Source organism: Neovison vison, chromosome 6 (genome assembly GCF_020171115.1).
Source record: "Neovison vison isolate M4711 chromosome 6, ASM_NN_V1, whole genome shotgun sequence".
NCBI classification, from domain to species: Eukaryota; Metazoa; Chordata; class Mammalia; order Carnivora; family Mustelidae; genus Neogale; species Neogale vison.
This window is the reverse complement of record NC_058096.1, coordinates 69,735,760-69,757,250: the sequence shown is the minus strand read 5'-3', so window position 1 is coordinate 69,757,250 and position 21,491 is coordinate 69,735,760. Positions and strand designations below refer to the sequence as shown.

The following is a 21,491-nucleotide window of genomic DNA, read 5'->3' as shown; positions in this document are numbered from 1 at the left end:
GCTGGAGCTTCAGACAGCCCATTTAAGTTCCAGGCAAGAAGGGGGAAAGAGCAAAACTAACGCTATCTTTAAGGAACTTCTCTAGAAATTCTACTCAACAAACTTCTTCTATTTCATTGCCATTCAATCTGCTGAGGAAATAGAATCTCCTTCTGTTGTAAGAGACTGGAGATTGGGTAGGGAAATACTAGCAGATTGAGTCCATAGGCTTTATTATTTTTTTAAAAGATTTTATTTATTTATTTGACAGAGAGAGAGAGATCGCAAGTAGGCAGAGAGGCAGGCAGAGACAGGCTCCCCGCTGAGCAGAGAGCCCAATGCGGGGCTCGATCCCAGGACCCTGAGATCATGATCCAAGCTGAAGGCAGAGGCTTAATCCACTGAACTAACCAGGTACCCCAAGTCCATAGGCTTTAAGAATGAACAGGTCTCCCTGAAAGACAAAGTGAGGAAAGACATTGTAATGGAAACAGAGCATACAAAGATAAAAGTCCATAAAGAATTTGGTGGATATGGGAACTGTGAGTTGTCAAGAGAGGTTTTCCATGTCAACTTCAGTTAAATTAACCTTATTTTTTTAAGTCCGTGGGTTTTCTAACTTTGGGGTATGTGTTTTGGTTATTGTTCAAAGGAACACTTTTATTTGGATAGAATTTTATGAAAAAAACTAAAAGAGAAGCAGATCTGGCCCAAGATGAGATTGGAGAAAGAGAAATATACTTTAATAACTATGTTAGTGGAGACTGATGAATCCTAAGAGAGCAGTAAATAAAAGTTCAATGAGATTTCAGAGGCAGTGACAGTTGAGCTCTGTCTGAATAAATTGAAGATTTCCAAGTGCCAGCTGAAAAGAAAAGTTGTTCAAATGGAGGGAACCGCATATGCAAAGGCCCAGAAACACAGTGATACATAAACGCGAATCAGCGCCTAATTTCATTTATCAGGAACTAAGATTTGTGAAAGAGTGTGGGGTATAAGGTTAGAAAGGTAAGTGGGATGGGATCAACAGAGGGCAATGAAGTTCAAGGGTCAAGAATACATGAGGCCTGAATCTGGAGCCACATATATCCAAAAGGCAAAAATCCCACAGAAAGCCCAAGTTCACTACTCAGTCATCTTTAGAACCAGTCCCTGGTACCTACCCCACCATCGCAGCCTACTCTCTAGGATCCTAGTCACACAATGACTTAGTCCTTATTCCTGACATCAACCAACTCCAGGAAGTTAGGACCCTGAGGAGAGACAGTGCTGGCATTTGTCTCCCCTCCACTATGGAGAGTCCTCTCTCTTTTATACTTCAGGGCTGTCGATGTGGCAGATGCTTTGGGAAAATGATTTGCAAACTAGAGGAGACTACCCATATGGATCATGACCAGCATTTCTAAACAACAAATGAAAGGGAAGACAATACTGTATTAGTCAGAAGAGGATAGACTCTGCCGCAGTAACAAACATTTCCCAACTCTCAGTGGCCCATCACGCAGTTTACTTCTCTCGCACTTAAAGGCTGCAAAGGATGTGGCAGTTCAGTGATCCAACACTCTAGGCCTGCGGCTCTGCTATGTCAACCCAAGGCCTCCTTGGGTCACTGTGGCAGAGAAGAAGTCAGCTGCGAGGTTGCATGCCAGCCCTAAATAATCATGGTGGATTAATCACAATAGAGGTTTCCAGTTTATGTTTCAGGGTAGAAATGACACGAGTCACTTATAACCATACACATTGGCCAAAATAAGTCCTCTAACAACCCCCTCCTTCAAAAAAGCTGATGCACCTACTTCAGTTACCTGAGAAAGGAGGAGGCTTGGCTATTAGTGCACACTAGTGATATCTCGTATAAGCTTAATAGAAGACAGACAGAATAGAATGGGTTAAGACAGGATAGGACAGGGGAATACCAGAGGATAAGCCATAGGAACAGGAACAGATCCAAGTGCATCGCCAAAGTATTCTTAGTGTTATATATGTATGACGGAGCAGATGCTAGGGCATGTACTGAGTAGCAATTGTAAAATGTATTTCCAGGCAGGGGTTGGAAGTAAAAAAAAGAAAAAAAAAAATTGAAAGTGACTGTGTCTGAGAGAAAAATGTGCCTGGAGAGGAGAATGAGATTATTTATGACATGTGACCCTGTAACAACAAAGAACTCTCCTCTTGTGTCTTGTCAGTCAAAGGAAATAGAGCTTCTGATGTCTCCCGAATGGGCTTCATTTCATAGCTCAAAAATAACCTAATGTCGCATACCCTGATTCCCATAGCCATAACAAACGCAGTGGGTTACAGGAGTCAGCATTTCTGGGGCGGGTGGGGGGGCCAGAGGAATGTTGCGAGAAAGTTTTGTCTTCCTAAAGAGCCACAGGGCACACAGGCTCCAGAATCTGCTGAGTGGCCAGAGAAGGTACACTGAGAATACAGGAAAGTTAGAGTGGCCTCAAGGACAATGAAAGCCCAGAGAAACAAATGTGATGATGAGGAAGGTCTGCTCTCGGGTGATCTTAGAAACCCGATGCCCGCTATGAAAACACCCACTTTCTGAGCAAGCATCTCATTCCTACAGAGATTGGTCGTTCCTGTGTTAGGACCCTCGCAATGTAAATGCTCCATTGCAGTCATGCTGTCTGGAGACAATGAGCACTGCCCCCTGGACACCCTGCCTTGGGTGTTGCTCCAAGAAGGGAAGGGAATCTTCTGAGAGAAACTTCGCAATATCTGTCTCAGGGCTCCAAAGGCCAGCAGAAGAAATATTATGAATTCTGCAGGGTATGTGGTGGGTGTTCCGTGAGTAAATTGACTTGGGGATGTTTGAAATATATTTCTAATACTTATAAAGCTCCTTAAGGGACGCAGTGAAAAAATAGTAATAATGTTAACTAATATTTACTGAGTGCTTATTATGTGCCTGAAACTGTGCTAAAAATTGTATCTATTTTCATCGCACTCAATCCTCTTCCCTATGAGGTCACTATTATAAGCTATTTCCATTTTAGGGATGACAAAAATGAGGCTCGAAGAGCTTAGGAAATTTGCCCACTCATAGATAATAAGTGGCAAAGCTATGATTCACATTTAGCCTGTCTTTTTAACTAGTACCAAAAAAATTTTTTAATAAATAGAAGACTTGGGATTTTTCAGAAGAAGAAAAAAACTATAAGCTGAATTATTTAAAAAATAATTCGATTTTTAAAATTATTGAAATTTCAACCCCCGATACCTCAAAATGTAACCTAATTTGGAAATAGGTTCACTGTAGATGCAATTAATTAAGGTGAAGTCATACTGGAATGGGTGGCTCCCTGATCCAGTATCACTGGTTTGCTTATGAGAAGACTTTGGTCCCGTGAAGACACAGGGAAAACAGTATGGGATGGTGGAAGTAGAGGTTGGAGTAATGCACTATGAGCCAAGGAAAGAAAACCCAGAATTGCTGACTCTTACCAGAAGCTAGGAGAGATGCATGGGCCGAGCCCTCAGAAGAACCAACCCTGCCAACAACTTGATCTCAGACTTCTAGCCTCCAGGACTGTGAAACCAAAAATTCCTGTTGTTTGAAGCCACTCAGTTCGTGGTACTTTGTTATGGCAGTCCTGGGACACAAATACACTAGGTAATCGCAATATCTAAGTAGTTACCTAACCAGAGCTAACATAACGTCATGTGCCTCCTTAGGAACGAGAAAGTCGAGAACATAAAGAGTTGGAGATTTCTGCTCAAACTCTGTAGCAGTTACAGCAGCCAGAACCTCAGCCATCTGTTTGTTGTCTGCTATATCCCACCCCATGAAAGTGCCCAAGGTAGTTTCCACTTTAAATTCATGCTCTGGGAGTCCTGACCCCCAGGCTCCACACTGCAGTTACCGATACAGAAAGGACTGTTTCGTCTTCCCCCAAAAGTAGAAGATACGCATCCCTCATGGAATCCCTGCCCGTGTGCACATGGAGCTTAGTCCCCCCCCAGGCACGCACTCTTCTGGGAGTGGAGGGGAAGGGTCTGGTCCCCTGGCATACTGAGTGAGCCAGAGAGGGCTTGGGCAGGGCTGACCACCTGTGTGCTAAATGTAAATTCTGGGGTAGCCAGCTGAGGCTCCAGCATTCATAAGACTACATCCAATCAGTGTTGGAGGAAGAAATCAAATAGAAATTTCCCTCCAAACCAGAGCAGATACTTGGAATGTTGGAGCAGAGTTACTTCTCAAAGCCCAGTTCTCCAACACACTCCAGGGAGGTAACTTAGAATGGTCTGTTGTCAAATCACTGTGAGCTCTCAGAGTGTGTCTGGCAGTTCCTATAATCAGAGGCCACCAAAAGCCAAGATGCACTCCATGTGAGTAGCAGCAGCAATTTTCTCCAGAACTGTTTTCTCTCAAAACAACTTGAGCCAAATGTAGCATTCCATATGGCACAAGTGGATCTCAACTGCATGTGATAGGCAGCAAAAATTCCTGGAAATCCGTTGATCACCTCTGTTCAAAGGGACAAGTCTTGAGGACACAATAGTAGGAGGAAAAGCTGACTAAAGCAAAGGTGATATTATCATTTTCATTGTTATTATTGTTGTACTGTGCAGCTCAAAGATGGGGCACCTCCACACCCAGAATCCTTCAAGAAACCAGATGCCATACTTCTCTGCATCATTTAGACCAGTGGTTTTTCAGGCAACTGGTAAAATTCAGATTACTAGAACTCCCATCCAAGAGGGTCAGGTTTTGGAGCCTGGGAATCTGCATTTTAACAAGCAAACCAGGAAATTCTGGTGCAGATGCTCAGGTGACCATGCTTGGAGAAACTCTAGGTTTAGACTATCTACTCTGTTTAAGATCTGAGGCTGTGGATCAGATGAACTCTCAAGTTTCCTCCAGCCTCATGATTCCAACATTCCCTCCTTGCTTATCTGATGTCCACTTGTCCTACTTACGTTGGTTGCTTTGGTAGCCTGCCACTGTCATCTTTCCTTTAACCTTTCCAACAAATTCCATGCCCTTTCTCTGTCTCTGGCTTGTCTGTCTGGAAACAAGGAGCCCAATAGAATTATCTTAACATTTGATAGGTAGGTCTCAGAGATATCATTGACAAAACCAACTCCCAGTACAAATAGGGTAGCAAGTACACCACTTTTTATCAGCCTTTAGTCTGCCCTCATCCTTAATACTTAATCGCTCCTGACCAGAGTTTCCTAGCTTGGGACCTCTAGGGGAGCATGGATGTACTTGAAGGCATCTAAGAAGTCTCCGAAAGGTCATGTGAAATTGCATGCAAATGATGAGTATATGGGCAATTTTTCAGAGCACCCATTCCAAGGCCAGGGAAGGTGAAGAAGCACTTCTCCATTCTGGGAAGATGACAGTGACATCAACAGCAATCTTTCAGTCTCTCCAAATCCCTACATTAAAAAAAGGCAAATAATAATAGACAATAATAAAATAATAATAGATAATAATAAAATAATAATAGATAATAATAAAACCAAAATCCATGGACACATTTAAAAAAAACTAGGGGCTAGTTTTCTCACAAACTTCAAATTATAAGTTAGTAGAGACAAACTATCATCAACATAAGTGGCCATGAAGGGAGAAAAAGGAAGCAATAGGGCAGTATCTGATGGACCTGAAAACAGGAGTATTCCTAAGTAGTCAGTAGTATTTCCTGAAAAGGGTAGGTGGGCTAATCTGATAAACATCTCTGAAATTCGAGTCGGAGCAGGGAATGAGGAGTATTGCCCTCTCTACTAAGAGTCAACGGAAGGTCCAAGTAAGAAAGACTGAAGGGCTGGAGCTGTTGAGACCTTTTAGAATGGATCCATCAGGACTCCCTATCAGGGCAAGGTCCTGCACTCAGGAGTAGTTACCTGGAGTGGAATCCAAATTGAGCTGGACAAAGATAGTAATAAAGGAAAGACCAGGTCCAGATCTGCTGAGGAGGAGAACAGCTCAGGAAAGCCCAGTATGCAAGTCACCATGCTTATCACTGTACAAAAACAAGGGAAGAGGGAATCATATGAGATTGAAAAAAAAAAAAAGCTTTCCTGAAAACTGCCTCCTTCAATCAGTATAAGAAAACTAATTTTACACTGAAAACAAAACAAAACAAAACCAGAAAAAGACAAAAGTCAAATCTCATAGAGAGTTATTGAAAGAAAAAAAGAGGATAAAAAGCAAAATAGCATCACTACAGTGAACGTATGCCAGAAGTAGGTCAAAAGTATAATATATTACAATAAAACAAGTTAAAACATTACAAAAATGATGGCATAAATCAGAAGTAGAAAAAACTCTGAAAATAATTTGAAATGAAGAAAAAGACTCATACCAGAATAAATAGTAAATTAGAAGAAATAAAAAAGCAAATAAACACAGTGAATAATACCTTAAAAGAAGCAGCAGATAAAAAGAAAGAAAAAAGTTTTAAATCAGAAAGAAATGAATAAAAAGATAAAAAGGATTTGAGGGAAAGTGACAAATATTGAAAACGGGCTAAGATCAGACATCCAGAAAATAGGAGTCCCTGAAGAAAAAAAGCAAAGCAAGGAAATAGACACATTTGCAACTATACACTGGAAGAGCACACCATGTACCTGAGACTATCAACCTAGAACAACCAACATCAGAAAAACTTTAGTGAAATTAATGAAATTTAAAGAAAAGTCCTTTTGGCATCTAAGGGGAAAAGTCCATGTGATTCAGAAAGGAAAGAAAGTTACATTTTCATTATACTTTTCAAGAGCAACTAATTATGTCAAAATAAACTAAAAATGGATGTAAAATAATCAAACAAAGAAAGGTATAAGCCAATAATTTTATTTCCAGAAAAATAGACTTTCAAAGTATAAAGGGCACAAATTGTTATCAATCTGCAAGGATTCAAGAATTTTTCCATGAATCCTTCCTGAGCATTCTACTAAAGAACAAGCTTCAGAAAATCAAAATTACTGAAAAAGCATTGACATAAGGCTGGAGGGTTAGTATTAAGTACACAGTTACCCAGGGAGCCTGGACTAAACAAGAGCTAAGAGAGAGGGTGCAGAACGTAATGTCTATATGATCTGACAATGTAAATACAGTATAACTACATATAGTTGTGCAATAGGGTTTTTTTTTAAATGGAAGTTAGAATATAAGGAGGATAGGTAAAAGTTTTTTAATGTATTATGTAACTTTTTATGGTAGTACTATCAGTATTATCATTACTATTATTATTATTCTGAGACTACTATATATTTAATAAAGGATAAAACAAATGAGTACTTATAGACTATTCCAATTCTATCATTCCTTATGTCCTTGAGAATCCAAAATTCTTGAACTTGAATTGGAAGTATCCATAGTAACTCAGGAGATACGTAACTAGTGGCATGATGAAGCTGGTCTGCACTAGCTGGTGAGAACAGATTGTACACATCTCGTCCCAACTCCACGTTCAGTGACTTCATGTTGATCTATCGAAAACAGCCATAATGAGAGTGTTTATAGCATGGAAACTGGGAAGTGCTACAAATTCAGTTTTAAAAAAAAGACTCAGTTGTTGAACATTTACCAGTGGGTATCGCCACTCTTGGCATCCAGAGTTCACTGTTAAAACACCACTTCTCACTAAAAGAAATCAGAGAATTTTGGAGAAATGGTTGGTTTGAGGTCTGAAACAGGCAATGTTCAAGATGAGCCTAGAACAAGTTGTCATACAGATGACAGAGAAGCTATCAAAGATACTGACATCATGTCAATAACACTCAGGAGCCAAACTTGAAAGACTCCCACTGACCACAGATGGGTCAGTTTGAGCTTCAACAATGATAATAATTACAATCAAATTCATTTAAATTCGTTGCCCTTTAATGATATTTAAACAAAGAATCAATCATTTTCAGAGGATGATAACGAATCAGCTGGAAACTGGTAAATGGATGAAATAAATCAAGTATTTATCTTGTCTTTCCTATATTGACTATGCCACTAAATATCCCAATAGAATAAATGAAAATGTCTCTTTATAAAAGTATTCTACCTAATAAATTTATATGTACAAATAACATAGTAATACTATAATAATATAATACATAATAATATGATTCATATATTATATAAATAATTAGAGCTTCACTATTTGCTGTCTCCAGTGAGCAAAAAGTTATAGGTATTACACGCTCGTGGCTGCTCAAATCACACAAGGAGGCACAGCGAGAGATGACATGCCTTCCTTAGTCTTGCCAGAGTCTTGAAGAGAAGGTGAATCGGATCTAATCTCTGGAGGCAACTGGCAGTTTACAGGAAATACCAAGGGCAGGGGACCATGCTGGGCTGCACAGGAGAGCGTGGGATCAGCAAGGTTCAGACGATAGGAAACTCCACAGTCAAATGGCCCACATTCTACAGCAGGTAAATTGTAAAGAAATTAAAAGGGTGAAGGAGGAATCTACAGATTAAAAGGCATAACACATTTTTAAAAAGCAGGCAAGACTGAACTATGGTTCAGTCTTGAGCAATAAAACTATAATAGAAACTCAAGGAAGTGATTAGTATACAAATCAGGATAGTAGCTCCTTGTGGAGAGGGTGGAGCCTGCATTAGGACAAGACACTTAGAAGGGGCTTTGGGGCTGGGAAACAAAGTTCTGTTTCCTGGTCTGGGTGATTTTCTTGCTTTGTAATGATCCACTAGTCTGTACATTGGACTGGTGAGGTTTGATGTATGCCTTTTTCATTCTACAGTATGAATATTTTGCTAAATAATAATAATAAAGTTCTTGCCCTCAAGGAGCTTAAAGGAAGGTGGGGATGTAAACAAGTAGCTTCTAGACAGGTGACAAATGCTACCAGATATATACATACACATCGCTACAGAACAGCCAGGGAGCTGAAGCAGCTCAGCCTGGTGGGTCTGAGAAGCCTGGGGGGGTGGGGGGAGACACACACTAGTTTGGCCTTGAAAGGAGGGCCCTTCACCACATCGGCAGAAGAGTAGCAGAGCTCAAAGACGAGGCTCAAGGAATAGCTGTCGCTCCATGCTGGCTTCCTCCAGGCAGTTCCGCTTACCCATCATGTGTTAATTCTGGCATTTGCTGCTCCCTTTCTGCCCCAGCAGTTGTCGAGAGTAGTTTCCTTTAAGATGGTAAAGGTTAGGATTGTCAAATGAAGAAGCGTATGTCCATCTGCGTAGGTGAATAGAGGGTTTCTGCCTTCTCCTTATTTTTAAACCATAACTTCATGGATCGCCTAGGAGGAGGTGCCATATTGATAGGCTCGTTCTTGAAATAGAGTGGCTGCTGCAAAGGCAGGATCTTATTCCTACGTTCTCTGCAAGCGCCTGGTGCAAATTTGGAAGTCCACCCTCGAAGCAGAGGGAATAGAGGGATAAAACAGCTGAAAGAAGAAGCCTTCTTGTTTGGACTCTTAAAGCCTTCCTCCAACCTGAACCCTAAGCCCCAGCTCCGCAGCATGGCTCTGCACAGATCTACCCAAAATGGCAAGAGAGTGAGTGTTCAATTATGAAATCTGATCTATGCACAGGGATGAGGGAAAACATACTCAATTTACTCGGCCACATTTCCTGAGAAACAAAGCAGAAGGAGTGTGATTTGTGTATTGGAATTGAAGCGTGAGAGGTGCATGAAATGTGGTGTGTCCTCTGCTAGTTTTGTCCAAGGATGCTATGTAAACAACAGTGTGGGGACTCAGCAAGTCAACAGCAAGTGGGACCCCTGGTTTTCTGCAGGAACGTGTGGGCTTGGAGGGCAAGGCTGGCTCCCACTACAGGACGTACTTATTCTTCTCCACCCACCTGCCATTGATCCCTGACCATCTGGTGCCAAGCCAGCACTGAAAGCTAAATGCACCCTGGAAAAACAGGTAAGAGGAGATTAGAAGAGGGGCACCTATGTGTTTCAGTCGGTTAAGCATCCCAGCTCCTAGTTTCAGCTCAGGTCAGGATCTCAGGCTCCTAAAATCAAGCCCTATATCAGGCTCCATGCTCAGCAGGGAGTCTACTTAAGATTCTCATTCTCCCTCTTTGCCCCTCCCACACGCTTTCTCTCTCAAATAAATAAATAAATCGTTTTTTTTTTTTTTAAAGATTTTATTTATTTACTTGACAGAGAGAGATCACAAGCAGGCAGAGAGGCAGGCAGAGAGAGAGAGAAGGAAGCAGGCTCCCTGCTGAGCAGAGAGCCTGATGTGGGGCTCGATCCCAGGACCCTGAGATCATGACCTGAGCCGAAGGCAGCGGCTTAACCCACTGAGCCACCCAGGCGCCCCTCAAATAAATAAATAAATCTTTAAAAAAAAAAAAAAAAAAAGAAGAGAGTTGAAAAGCCATCTGTTCACAATTCCTTGATCTGCAAAATGGGACTATAATTCTCACCTACAGTTGTAAGGAGAAAATAAGACATATAGAAATGCTTTATAAATGGAAGAGTCTGGGGTATATTCTTGAAAAGCCTATACAGAGGTAAATACACTTTTGTTCTTTGCACAGCCATGCAGTGATGAGTACTTTATCCAAATAACAAGACTGTGTATCAAGCTTATACATACAAACACATGCAAACACTTCCAGTAGGCACAGTCTTCCTACACAAGCCCAGACACGTTGCTTCATTAATTCACCCAGGTGTAACATCATCAAGGCTTCATCATTTTGAGCCAACTATCTGGCCCATCCCCCAGACAATATGGAACATTTGGCAGCATCCATTACATTAGACAGACCTGGGTTCAGGGCCAAATGGACTTACCTTATACCTCCCCTCACCCTAAACATGATGGCTTTGTGAACATAAGAGACCATGTTTTTTTTTTCTTCCTATTTAAAATTTTTGAATCTCTTGTGTTGGGCACCACTCCAGAGAGAGAGCATCGTGTTCCATCCTTGCCTAATCACCAGGCATCTGGGGGGCTGAAAATACAGACTCTCTGTAAAAGACAGAGTCACAGGCTACTTCCTAGACCTGCCAGATCAGACTCTCCAGCGGAGGACTTGGAAATCTGAATTTTTAATAAATGTCCAAGATGATCTTCATGACGAAGCAAGTTTAGAAAAGCCAAAATAGAACATAGCTCTTCAGGGGCACCTGGGTGGCTCAGTGGGTTAAGCAGCTGCCTTCAACTGAGGTCATGATCCCAGGGTCCCAGGATCGAGTCCCTCATCAGAATCCCTGCTCAGTGGAGATCCTGCTTCTCCCTCTCCCTGCCACTTTGCCTAATTGCACGCTCACTCTCTCTTTCTCTGTCAAATAAGTAAATAAGATCTTTAAAAAAAAAAAAAAAAAGGAAAGAAAGAAAGAAGAAGAAGAAGAAGAAAAAGAACAGCTCTTTAGGGCTCACAGAGATTTTTAAAGAGGGTCAGAGTGAGGGCGTGTGTTCATCTGCCCAAGCTGCCATAACAACATAGCATAGACCAGGTGGTTTACACAACAGATGTTGATTTCCTCCCCGTTCTAGAGGCTGGAAGTCTGAGATCAGGGTGCTGATATGACTGGGTTCTGGTGAGAACTCTCCTCTGGGCTTGAAGAGGGTTCATCTCCCTGTATGCTCACTTGACTTCTTTGTAGACATGTGGAGAGAGAGCAAACAAACTCTGGTATCTCTTCCTATAAGGGCAGTAATCCCATCATGGGACCCCCTCTATGACCTCTTCTAACCCTAATTACCTCCCAAGTCTCCCCCACCACCAAAATACAATTGCATTGGAGGTTAGGGCTTCAACATATGAATTGGGGAAGAATCCAAACAGTTCAGCCCATGGTAGGGGCAATGGGGCTTAGTCCCCTTGAAGGGGCAGACATTCATTTGTGGAGCTAGATCTTTGCTTGGGGTTTTTGCATCTCTCCAGTCTATGTCGTAGGAAGCATAGATGTGAGCAAGCTGTGTACTCATCAGTTTTGGCAACTTACAATGGGTAAAACATGATTTAAAACAATTAAAACAAAAACTAACAAACAAAAGAGAGGAAGAAATCAAATATAACCAGGAGTTTTGGACGTTAGTTCAGTTAAGCACTAAATTTAACTCTGGACCTTCTGATAACTCAGGCCAAAGGAGAAAATGGCATCTGTTAATTGTCTTCCTTATTGCATGCATGTTAAACTCTGGGTAGAGTTCTAGCTTTTACTTACATCTCCTGAACCAAACTGCTATTCCCAAATCTATGCCCTTTGGATGAGAAAAAGTCATTGTTTTTTTTCCCCCAGAGCTTCACATTTCATCTCGATACATTTCTAGCTTATTAGAGAAGCAAAACTAGCTGCACCAAAAATACCCAATGGGAACTATCCCTCCCCAAACATATACTAGAACCTGATGAAAAAAATAACACATTTTGCAAAATCAGCAGTTGGGGTTTTTGTTGGTTTTGTTTTGGTTTTGGCTTTGGGGGTTTTTTTGTTTGTTTGGTTGGGTTTTTTTTGTACATCAAAAGAGTTTTTCTTACTCTTTAATAATTTAGGTAACCCTGGAGATCTGGCCACTTTCCAGACATTGCTCAGCAATAAAAGACTCTGAAAATAACTGATTCCTCAATTCCAAATCAGATGTCCAATCAGATAAGACCTGTTTGTTACTCAGTATCCCTGTAGCAGAAGAAAGATGCCCTATGTGATGGAAACGTCCTTGATCCCAGGCCCAGCTCTGCCAATAACTATCTGGCTGGGTTCCAGTGAGCAATTCTTTTCCTCTCTCTGAGTCTATTGTCTTCATTAATTCAGCAACTATTTCTTGAACATCTAAAATGTGCCAAACATTATACCCAGGTGAATGGATCTTCTCAAGGAGACCACAGTCTGGAGACAAGAAAGCTTTCCATTCTAAATGTAATTGTCCATTTCCTCATGCAGATGCCTCATTAGTTTGGAATATAAAACAAAAACCAAAACGTGATTTTGAAGGAACATATGAAGGAACAAATGAATGAGTTAAACACAAGATTATTTTTTAACCACTTTATTTCATGCCATTCCCACTCTTTTCATGGTCCCCTCAGTCTAATAACTTAGGCCCAGGAGATCAATATTCAACTCAACCTTTCTTAGCCATTTATCCTCAGAAAAATCTTATTAGTTGGCTATAATCTGTCCCCTTTGTCTTTTCTTGTCAAGTTACTCAGAATCTACTTCCCTCATTCATATTTTCTGTATCAGAAATTCAAAAACATCCACTGAGTACATAATATATGGCAAGCACTGGGCAAACCAAGAAATTCGGCATAGATTCTGTGCCACATCTGCCATGGCTCTTTGTGGCACTTGGCAAATCCCACTTATGCCACACGGAGTATGCCTCAGGCCTTTGCCTCACAGCTACTGAGACACCAAAATGGCACCGTGAGTTTCCTAGAAGAGTCCTACATCAACAAAGTCTGCCCACCTCTCACTTACTACCTCATGCTAGCTGCCCATACAACAAGTTTTAACCCAAATACTACTTTTGGTGTAGGCGCCTTCAATTTCCCACCTGCGACCTAGCCCGTGAGTCCCAAGGCCACACCAAATGCCCAGTGTGCCATTTCCTCATCCCTACCCTCGGTCTCATTTCCCTGTTATTATCCAAACAACGATTGAGACACCAATTTCTCAGAAGTATTTCCTAGAGAATAAATCTTTAAAATAAATAAATAGCATTTGAATAACACATAGAGTTTAAAATAATGTTATTTCCCATCAACATTCACAGCAATATTTGAAGCTCAGAGGGGCAAGGCCACAGGTCATGCTGTCAGTAAAGGGGCAGAGGTGCCAGTTAGATGGAGGCGTTCCAAGTCAAAAACCTGTCCAGAAGAGGCCCACAGTACCCCATTTGGTCCAGGCCCCACATTCATAAAAAGCTACACATTTCATCGTTAAGTGTTAGCTCTAATAACATTACACACAGAGTCAAAGAGATACCTCATCGGGATTAAAAGAAAAATATGTTCTTTACACAATTCTAAATTTGCGCTTTACCTTTGTAACATTACTGTGGCATTTTGGCATTTTAATTTGGTGATATTCTGAGAACCTCAAATAGTGGAAGTTGCTCAGGCCTCTCTCTGAAACAATTAGAGCCTTGAAGAACTTCTTCATTTTTTTTTTTAATATGATGTCTCTCTTACCTACTGTCACGTCTCCATCTTGAAACAAAATTGGCTGATTCTCCTTGGTTTACACTACAGTTGTACATGTATGTCACCCACCTCACCTCCCAGGAAAAGTTTTTTTCCACTGACCCACACACACCATAAACCCTAATTAGACCACATGTCCTCATGAGCCCCTGCGTGAGAGGGTCTGCTTCTCGCCAGAACGGACGAGGTCTGCAAGCTTTTCTCTCCAGAGAACCAGCTGGTCGCATGCATGATTCTGCCCTGATCATTTATCTTTTGCTAGCGATGTTGGTGGTGGGTTCAAATAGCAACAGGAGCCTTTGGATTATTTAAAATCATTCTATCTCTAGGCCTCAATTCCTCCATCTGTAAAATGAAGGGAATAACAGTTTGTAATGAAAATTAATGGAAGACCATCACAGGCTTCCGGAGTCATAGATATATATGCTCCAAAGATGTTACAGGGAAGGCCAGGCTCTCAACTTTAGTATCTTCCCTGGTCCTTTGCTGGGCACGACAGCCACCCATCTGAAGGAATTGTCAAGTTTTCCATTTGCATCTGGAGTTATAGACTGTCTTGGGCATCTTTTCAGTCTCTCAATTGCATCATAACTGGGCTATGTTCAGGAGCATTCCCTGCTTTATTACCACTTCGGTGGTGAAGGATTTGAGGCCAGAGGCAACGAGATTCCTGGCTCTCGGGGCCTGCACCTTCCCTCTGCCCTCCCATGCTCGGGGCATCCCAGGAACCACGGTGCCGTGTCCAGCTCTCCATGTGTACTCCAGTAGAGCCATCTCCAAGATCTCCTGCGTCCTCAGCACCCGGGGGTGACCTCGGATCTTCACAAGCCGACCAATGTTAACTGCTTTCCATTTTTCCCTTTCCCTATTTATTATAGCTTTTCAGAAAGTTGATGAGGTGAAATAGTCTCCAGCCCAGGAAATAATATAAGGCTTAAAAGTTGTGTCTGATGGAATGGTGAAATAATTCCACTACTTTCTTTTGAGGAAAAAAAAAAGAAAGAAAGAAAGAAAGAAAGAAAGAAATAACAAGACAACCCAAGGCAGCCTCTAGGGGTTTCACTATTGCTAGATGGGAGGGAAGCATAACGGCTTTAAATTAACAGGGTTTTCTCTTAAGTTGTTAGAGCACTTGGGGATGGAGAGATAAGAAAGGTGCTAGACAATAGAATGAACCTGGCACCGGCTGATTTATGTACTTTGTATACAGACACGTTGATGTATGAAGTATAAAGCGACCGCGCTGAATAGTGAAAATAAACCATTTTGGAAAACAATCTATGTTCACTACCCAGTTCTAAAATGACTGAACATTTTATGAAATACCACTTGCTTCTTTGTGAAAATTACTGGTGGTTTAAGCTATGTGTGCAGTTTTAAGAAAACACAATCCTTTCTGCTATTGTTTAAGATAATTCTTAAGAAATGCATTCTCAAACAGATGAGACATTCAGGGAGGGAGGGAAGGAGAAGAGGAACATTTACCCCTCTCTCTGATGTCGGCTGGCCCAGTACTCATTTCTTTTTGATTAAAAGCTACCGGGAGGGCTGGAAAAGTGTGTGGAGCAAAGATTATAAACAGCAATTTGGGCAGGCCAAATTGCCTCCTGAATGAGGGAGTCGGGGATTTAAAGGTGAACAGAACTGTCTCTTTCGCTGCATGCGAAGCTTTGTGCTGTGTGGGAAGCGAAATTCTAACTTCCTTTTGGCAAGTATTCCTTAACAGGCCTTGCAGGTATCTGAAACCAATTTTAACCCACGCGGGTCCTCCGCTGACCACAACGTTACCTGAATGGTGTGGTCCGATTTCCAGGTTGCTCACCAGTCCTCAGGCCTACGGGGTGAGTATCTCCGCTGAGCGGGACAGGCTTGGTGCCTACTGATGAGCCCAAGAACCTCAGGGCTATTAGTCCCCAGCCTGAGGAGGAAGCATTTTAAAATTCACGGCACCAAAAGGTATTTTTCTTTTCTTTTCAGATGCTGCTGATGTGGGCTCATTCTTTTAAAAATGCAGTTTTTTATTGTTACCAATATTTTTAACCATAAAATCAATTGAGAAAATGTAAAAGAAGTAATATGTCCCCACAAACTGCTGTGGTTTGAGGTTTTAAGTATTAAGCCTGTGCTTTATAGCTCAAGGGAGTGGATTAGAATCATTAGCAACAAACCAGGGTCAGGAATTGGAGAGGAGCAAAGTCTTGGAGTTTGGGGCACCCTTGGAGGTTGTCCAGCTGCCCACCCCCTTGCATAAACAGAGAAAAATGCATCTCAGATGTGCTCTGGACACAATAGCCTAAGGCGGTGGTTCTCCAAAGTGTGTTTCTGGACCAGCAGCCTCGGCATCACTTGGGAACTTGCTAGAAATATGAAGTATCAGCTCCCCATCCCCCACGCTCCCCTCAGAACTCTGAACTTGGGGCCCAGCATCTGTGTTTCAGTGAAACTTCCAAGTGATTCTGGTACAGCCTAATGGTGAAAACCACTGACCTCGGTCACCTACCCAGGGTTCCTTCTGTGAGTAATTTTTTATGGTCTTCCCAAAGCCAGTGAAAGAAGACTAGAGATCTTAATTCTTTCCTTCAAGGAGAGCTCTGTCTGAGGAGAGGTATGTTGGCCAGATCTAGTTCGTTTCTGCCATTATCTGCTATCATGACTTCCAACCATGTTCAGCTTTGTGACACTCATCCCAGGAAACATGCCGTGAGGACACACTTCTCAAATAAAATACAACAGGAACTGTTTTGAGAATTTAGTGATGGGCATGAGTGTTACAAAACCAATGCTGAGAATCATTCCGTGCCCTAAGGTGCCTCCTCTAAATCCTACCTCCTCTCAACCTGGCTAGGTACCAGTTCAAGAAATCCACCAAATTTTATTTTATCTCCCTTAACCCAAGGAGGCACCCAGTGAGCACGTGCTCTCTACCAGCTTTCACATCAGGCCTGGAGGCCTCACGTGGCTATGTCCCTGGGCCAGGTCTTCCATGGGAAGCGCTCCCCCACACCCCCAGCCACAGAAAGGCTATGCCTGCAGCCGCAGAACCTCAGCCATGGCAAGGCAGGGCCATTAAGAAGGGAAACAAGCACCCTCCATTCTTATGCTAGAGGACAGTTCTTGTTTTCCTCATCATGAAGTGACTTCTCTTCCCAAATTCCAGGAACAGCTCAAAGAGGAAGATGTGGAATGCATTGTGAATCAGGATGAACTGGCCATGAGTTTCCAGGAGCAAGCCACCTCGCCCTGCAGCCCTCCCGCGGGCCTGAGGGTAGACCAGAAAGCTTCCCCGCAGACTCCGAGCAAGGACAACATTTACGAGGGGGACCTTGGCCTAGGAGGCTATGAACTCAAGCTTGAGCAGACCCCGGGTCCGTCCCAGCTGAAGTAACGGTGGCTGGTGCAGATGTAATCCCAAGTCATGCGGGGCTCACAGAGGACTGTGAGCCAAGCTGGGGAAACCACGTGGCCAAGAGATTGGGGCCATGCAGTAAGAGAATCCAAACTTTGTCACAAATATCCTCCGGTGCCTGAAGAAGTCAGAATTTATTATTATCTGTCTATATTATGCAACTGAATTTAAGTTTTTGACAGCAGCCATTTTTGTTAGTGAATTGGGTGGTGGCGGGGGTGGGAAGGGTGGGAAAGGGAGGAAGTCGGGAGTCTAGCTGCTGCCAGGATGGAACAGAGGTGCTGGGGCCACAGGTGTTTCTTTTCTGTCTGTAGCTCTCCAGGCCCTTCACTCTGAATTCGGGATTTTATTCCCTTCGTTAGGGAGAGTTTAGAAATCAGGAAAAAGTTTCTGAGCATAAACATGTGGGCTCCTAAGCTGAAGGAAATGCTGTTTAGTAAATGAAATTTTTGTATTACAAAGACCTAGACTCCCACTTGCTCTTAATGACTTCAAGGCTATTTGCAAAGCCCACGCAAGGGATCGATACCACTGTTGTTGGCCCTGCAGAACCCATGCTGGGTGGTGACCCACTGTTCTCCTTGACGTTCTTTTCAAGCCGCTTCTCCTACTGAGGGAAGGGGTTGGTTACAACTGCTCTCCACCTTGATAGGACCCCTTCCAGAGAAAGCTGTTTCCTTTTCCCACATTATAATTTGTCTGAAGAATGAGCCTTCCTGTCCCTGCTTGCATCTGAATCATTTCTTGGCCCTGTGGCAGCTCCCCTGTGCATGCTGAGTAATGAGATTCTGCAGTAGAGGCTGGTCACCACATGACAGGAGCCAGGGCAGGAGTCCCGCCCTGTCCTCCAGTTCCAGCTCTCACTGCTGAGGAGCAGAAGCAGAAGCTAGACGAGCAGAGCTCATGACGTGTAGACCACTGAGGAGTCAAGCACGCAGCATCAGGACTCCTCTTCCCAAAGGTGGCTCATGACCCATGACAGACAGACCAACACAATAGCTTTTAATTCAGCTGCATGACCTGTGCCTTGTAAGCCATAAAGATACCTCAAGCCTAGCTTCTCTTGAAATACAGATGTTAATATTAGGGACCAAAAGAGCAGGCTCCAGTGTTCGGTGCCTAGGCTATGATGGGTCTACTTCTGAAGGAGGTAGGGAATGATGTCTTCCTCAGGCCCAGACCTCAGAGGTAACATACGCTTTGCTAACCTGTTGTTAGGCTATTAACCATGGTGGTGTCAGGCACACTGCTATGTACATCGATTTTCTTACTTTCCAAATAGTACAGGGCACAACTTGTTTTATACTCAGTTAAGTATAATATGGTCATTCCAGGTGAATATGGCAACTGGCAAAGCATGACGTTTTCTAACATGACTTAATCCTAATAAACTTTTGTTATAAAGTATGATTGTGTTGGCCAATGCTTTATTTAAAGACATTTTCTCTGCCCACGCCAATTGGCAGTTCGAAGCCTTTATACTTGAAATGCCAGATAAAGTGGGCACTGAGAGATAAGATAAGGGAGCTGCAAGTGTCCTGTGGCCCGGGAAGAGCCGGGGGGGCTAGCACACCAAGACACTGAATGAACGAAAGAGAGTACCACTGGGCCTGGGGAAAATGGCAGCCAGAAATGGGAGAGCTAAGTCAAACAGAGTAGGACAGCCTCCTCCTTTCACACTTGCAGGTGACCAGAAATCAGGAAGAGCTTCAAAAACAGAGGGAGGGAGTTCTGGAGAAGAAAAAGGAAAGTCAAAGGATAGGGATTCATCTTGTTTCTGCCCTTATGTTAAAGGAAGAGATGAGAACTTGAGGGCTGTGTGTGTGTGTGTGTGTGTGTGTGTGTGTGTGTTGTGTGTGTTGTGTTGTGTAGAAAGACACACCAGGGAAGGAGAAGGTCCTCTCAGAACAGACAAACATTAGTGAGGGCAGGAGTGGAGAGAAGGGAGAGAAATACGACCTATGAGATGGAAATGAGAAGGGTGGGGAGCAGAAGGTACCCAATCTGAAGCCAGCAACAACTCACTAAGAGGACAGGGCACAACTTCCTGCCCACTGGAAAGCCCCCTAGAAAAAACTTTCCAGCTGAACATCATGAACCATTACCAAGAAGAGTACTGAGGGGCTGTTTAATCTGGGTCAGGCCACTTATCCCCCTGACTCCAGGTAGGTAAAACATTGTGAGTCTGAGGAAATTGTGCCCTCTTCAATCTGTGTGCTCTAGTTTCAAGAAGCAATCACCAGCCTCCTTCCCTCTGAATCAGCCCAAGACCCAGAGAGAGGCTAGCTAGTGTCCCAGTTAGCAATTCATAAAACCAAATTCCCTTTATGCTCCTGTTATGAGGGGTAATAATTTATTATCTTAAGATTTTGTGCTTTGATTAGCAGCATGAGGACTGTGAAATTCAAACCTATTATTTACTGCCAGTTTCTAATGAATAATAAAGGCAAAGCTTTATTCAAGTCACTAATGCTTGCCCTCATTATTAGAGCTTTAAAGAGGAGCCTAATTAATTAATTGACTGATGGTTTTTCTTTGAGCTTCTTACCATGTGTACATCACATACACACACACACACACACACACACACATTCCACTCACTGTCAGACACTCAGCTAGCCCCTCTGTAGTGTTCCCCTGGTAGTCAGTACATGTCTGAGCAAGTCAGAAGCCTCAGTGGCCAAGTGCCATTAAGGTCTTCATTCATGAAGCTTCTAAAATGTTCTTGGAGAACCTCATAATCATTCTCATAAAATGTTCTTGGAGAGCAATTTGATAATATAAATCAGAGCTGAAAATTCAAATGCCCTCTGACCCACTAATTTCATGTGCAGAACTTTTATTCTAGATATTTGAGACTAGTATACATATAAAGAGTATTTACTAAAACACCTTTAATTGCCTTCCTGTTTAAATAAAACACAGCACAGCCATTTCAGGACATAGCATCACATGTCCTGATGGAGAATGATCTCCAGGATATATTGCTAAATAAAAATAGCAAGGTGCAGAACAGAGTGCATGGTATGCTGCCATTCTGGAAGATTAAAGAAGAAATTGGTAATATAATTGCCTCTTAAGAACTGAGGGGAGACTTAATTTATCACTTCTGTACCTTTGGGGTTTTGTACGCTATAGATGAATTATTTATTCAAAAACAAATTAAATAATAATAAGAGTCCTATGAGATAACTCACTGAAGTACTGAACTATGATAAGAAGTGGAATAAAAACTAGAAAATGTGTTATTTTCACCATGATCTCTGAGACCTTGAGAATATAAAGTGTAGCACCAATAGTGCCCGTACCTTCTGGGTTTACTCCTCTGCATCACCCAACACACATGGACGCAAACCATGTAAAAGGTCTTTAAAATTCAAAGACAAATACGACTCTGTCCCATCTGTCAAATAACTAGTAGAAGAAGACAGAACTTCTAAAAAACAGTAGTTTCCTTATAAGATACCAAAACATACAGGAAAGCTATAGTGACCAAAATCCAGCAGTTGGACAGAGTATGCACCTGGGAAACAACCCTTGGAAAATCCCCTACTTGGAGATCTGGCATTCCCTTGCGACAAGGGTTAGATACAGAAAAATATTGATTTCTGCTGTTACTGTGCGTGTGACCTTATACAACTGCCCTACCTTTCCTCCGCTGTGACGGCCAAGTTCACTTGCCAGCTAGGCTTCCAGGATAGAACCCCCAATGATTCTGCCAAGCACTAACCTAGGTGCTACTACAAATGCATATTTTGAAGGTGTAATTAACATCGTAATTGGTTGACTTTAAGTAAAGGAGATTATGCTCCATCATCTGGGCACGCCTGATTGAATCAGTTGAAAGGCTGTAAGAGCAGAACTGAGGCTTCTGGGAAGAAGCAGAAATTCCGCCATGGAATTATAGTTTCAGCTTCTACCAGAAAGTTCCAGGCTGCCCATTCTGAAAGCCTGCCCTGGGCTGAGGTTTTTCTTCCCTCATCTGCTCTTTCACCTCTTCCTCCT

The 21,491-nt window shown here is 42.5% G+C and overlaps 1 protein-coding gene across 2 annotated transcripts in view; it reads left to right on the top strand.

Moving 5' to 3' along the window:
- Nucleotides 1-17,674, top strand: part of SLC9A9 (solute carrier family 9 member A9) — a 686,028-nt gene extending 668,354 nt beyond the window's left edge. For both annotated transcript variants that reach the window (XM_044251554.1, XM_044251552.1), the window contains 2 exons: nucleotides 15,816-15,921; nucleotides 17,238-17,674. In XM_044251554.1, the coding sequence (XP_044107489.1) occupies nucleotides 15,816-15,921; nucleotides 17,238-17,465 (334 nt within the window). In that variant the 3' untranslated portion in view covers nucleotides 17,466-17,674. The remainder of the gene's footprint in view (nucleotides 1-15,815; nucleotides 15,922-17,237) is intronic.
- The last annotated feature ends 3,817 nt before the right edge of the window (nucleotides 17,675-21,491 follow it).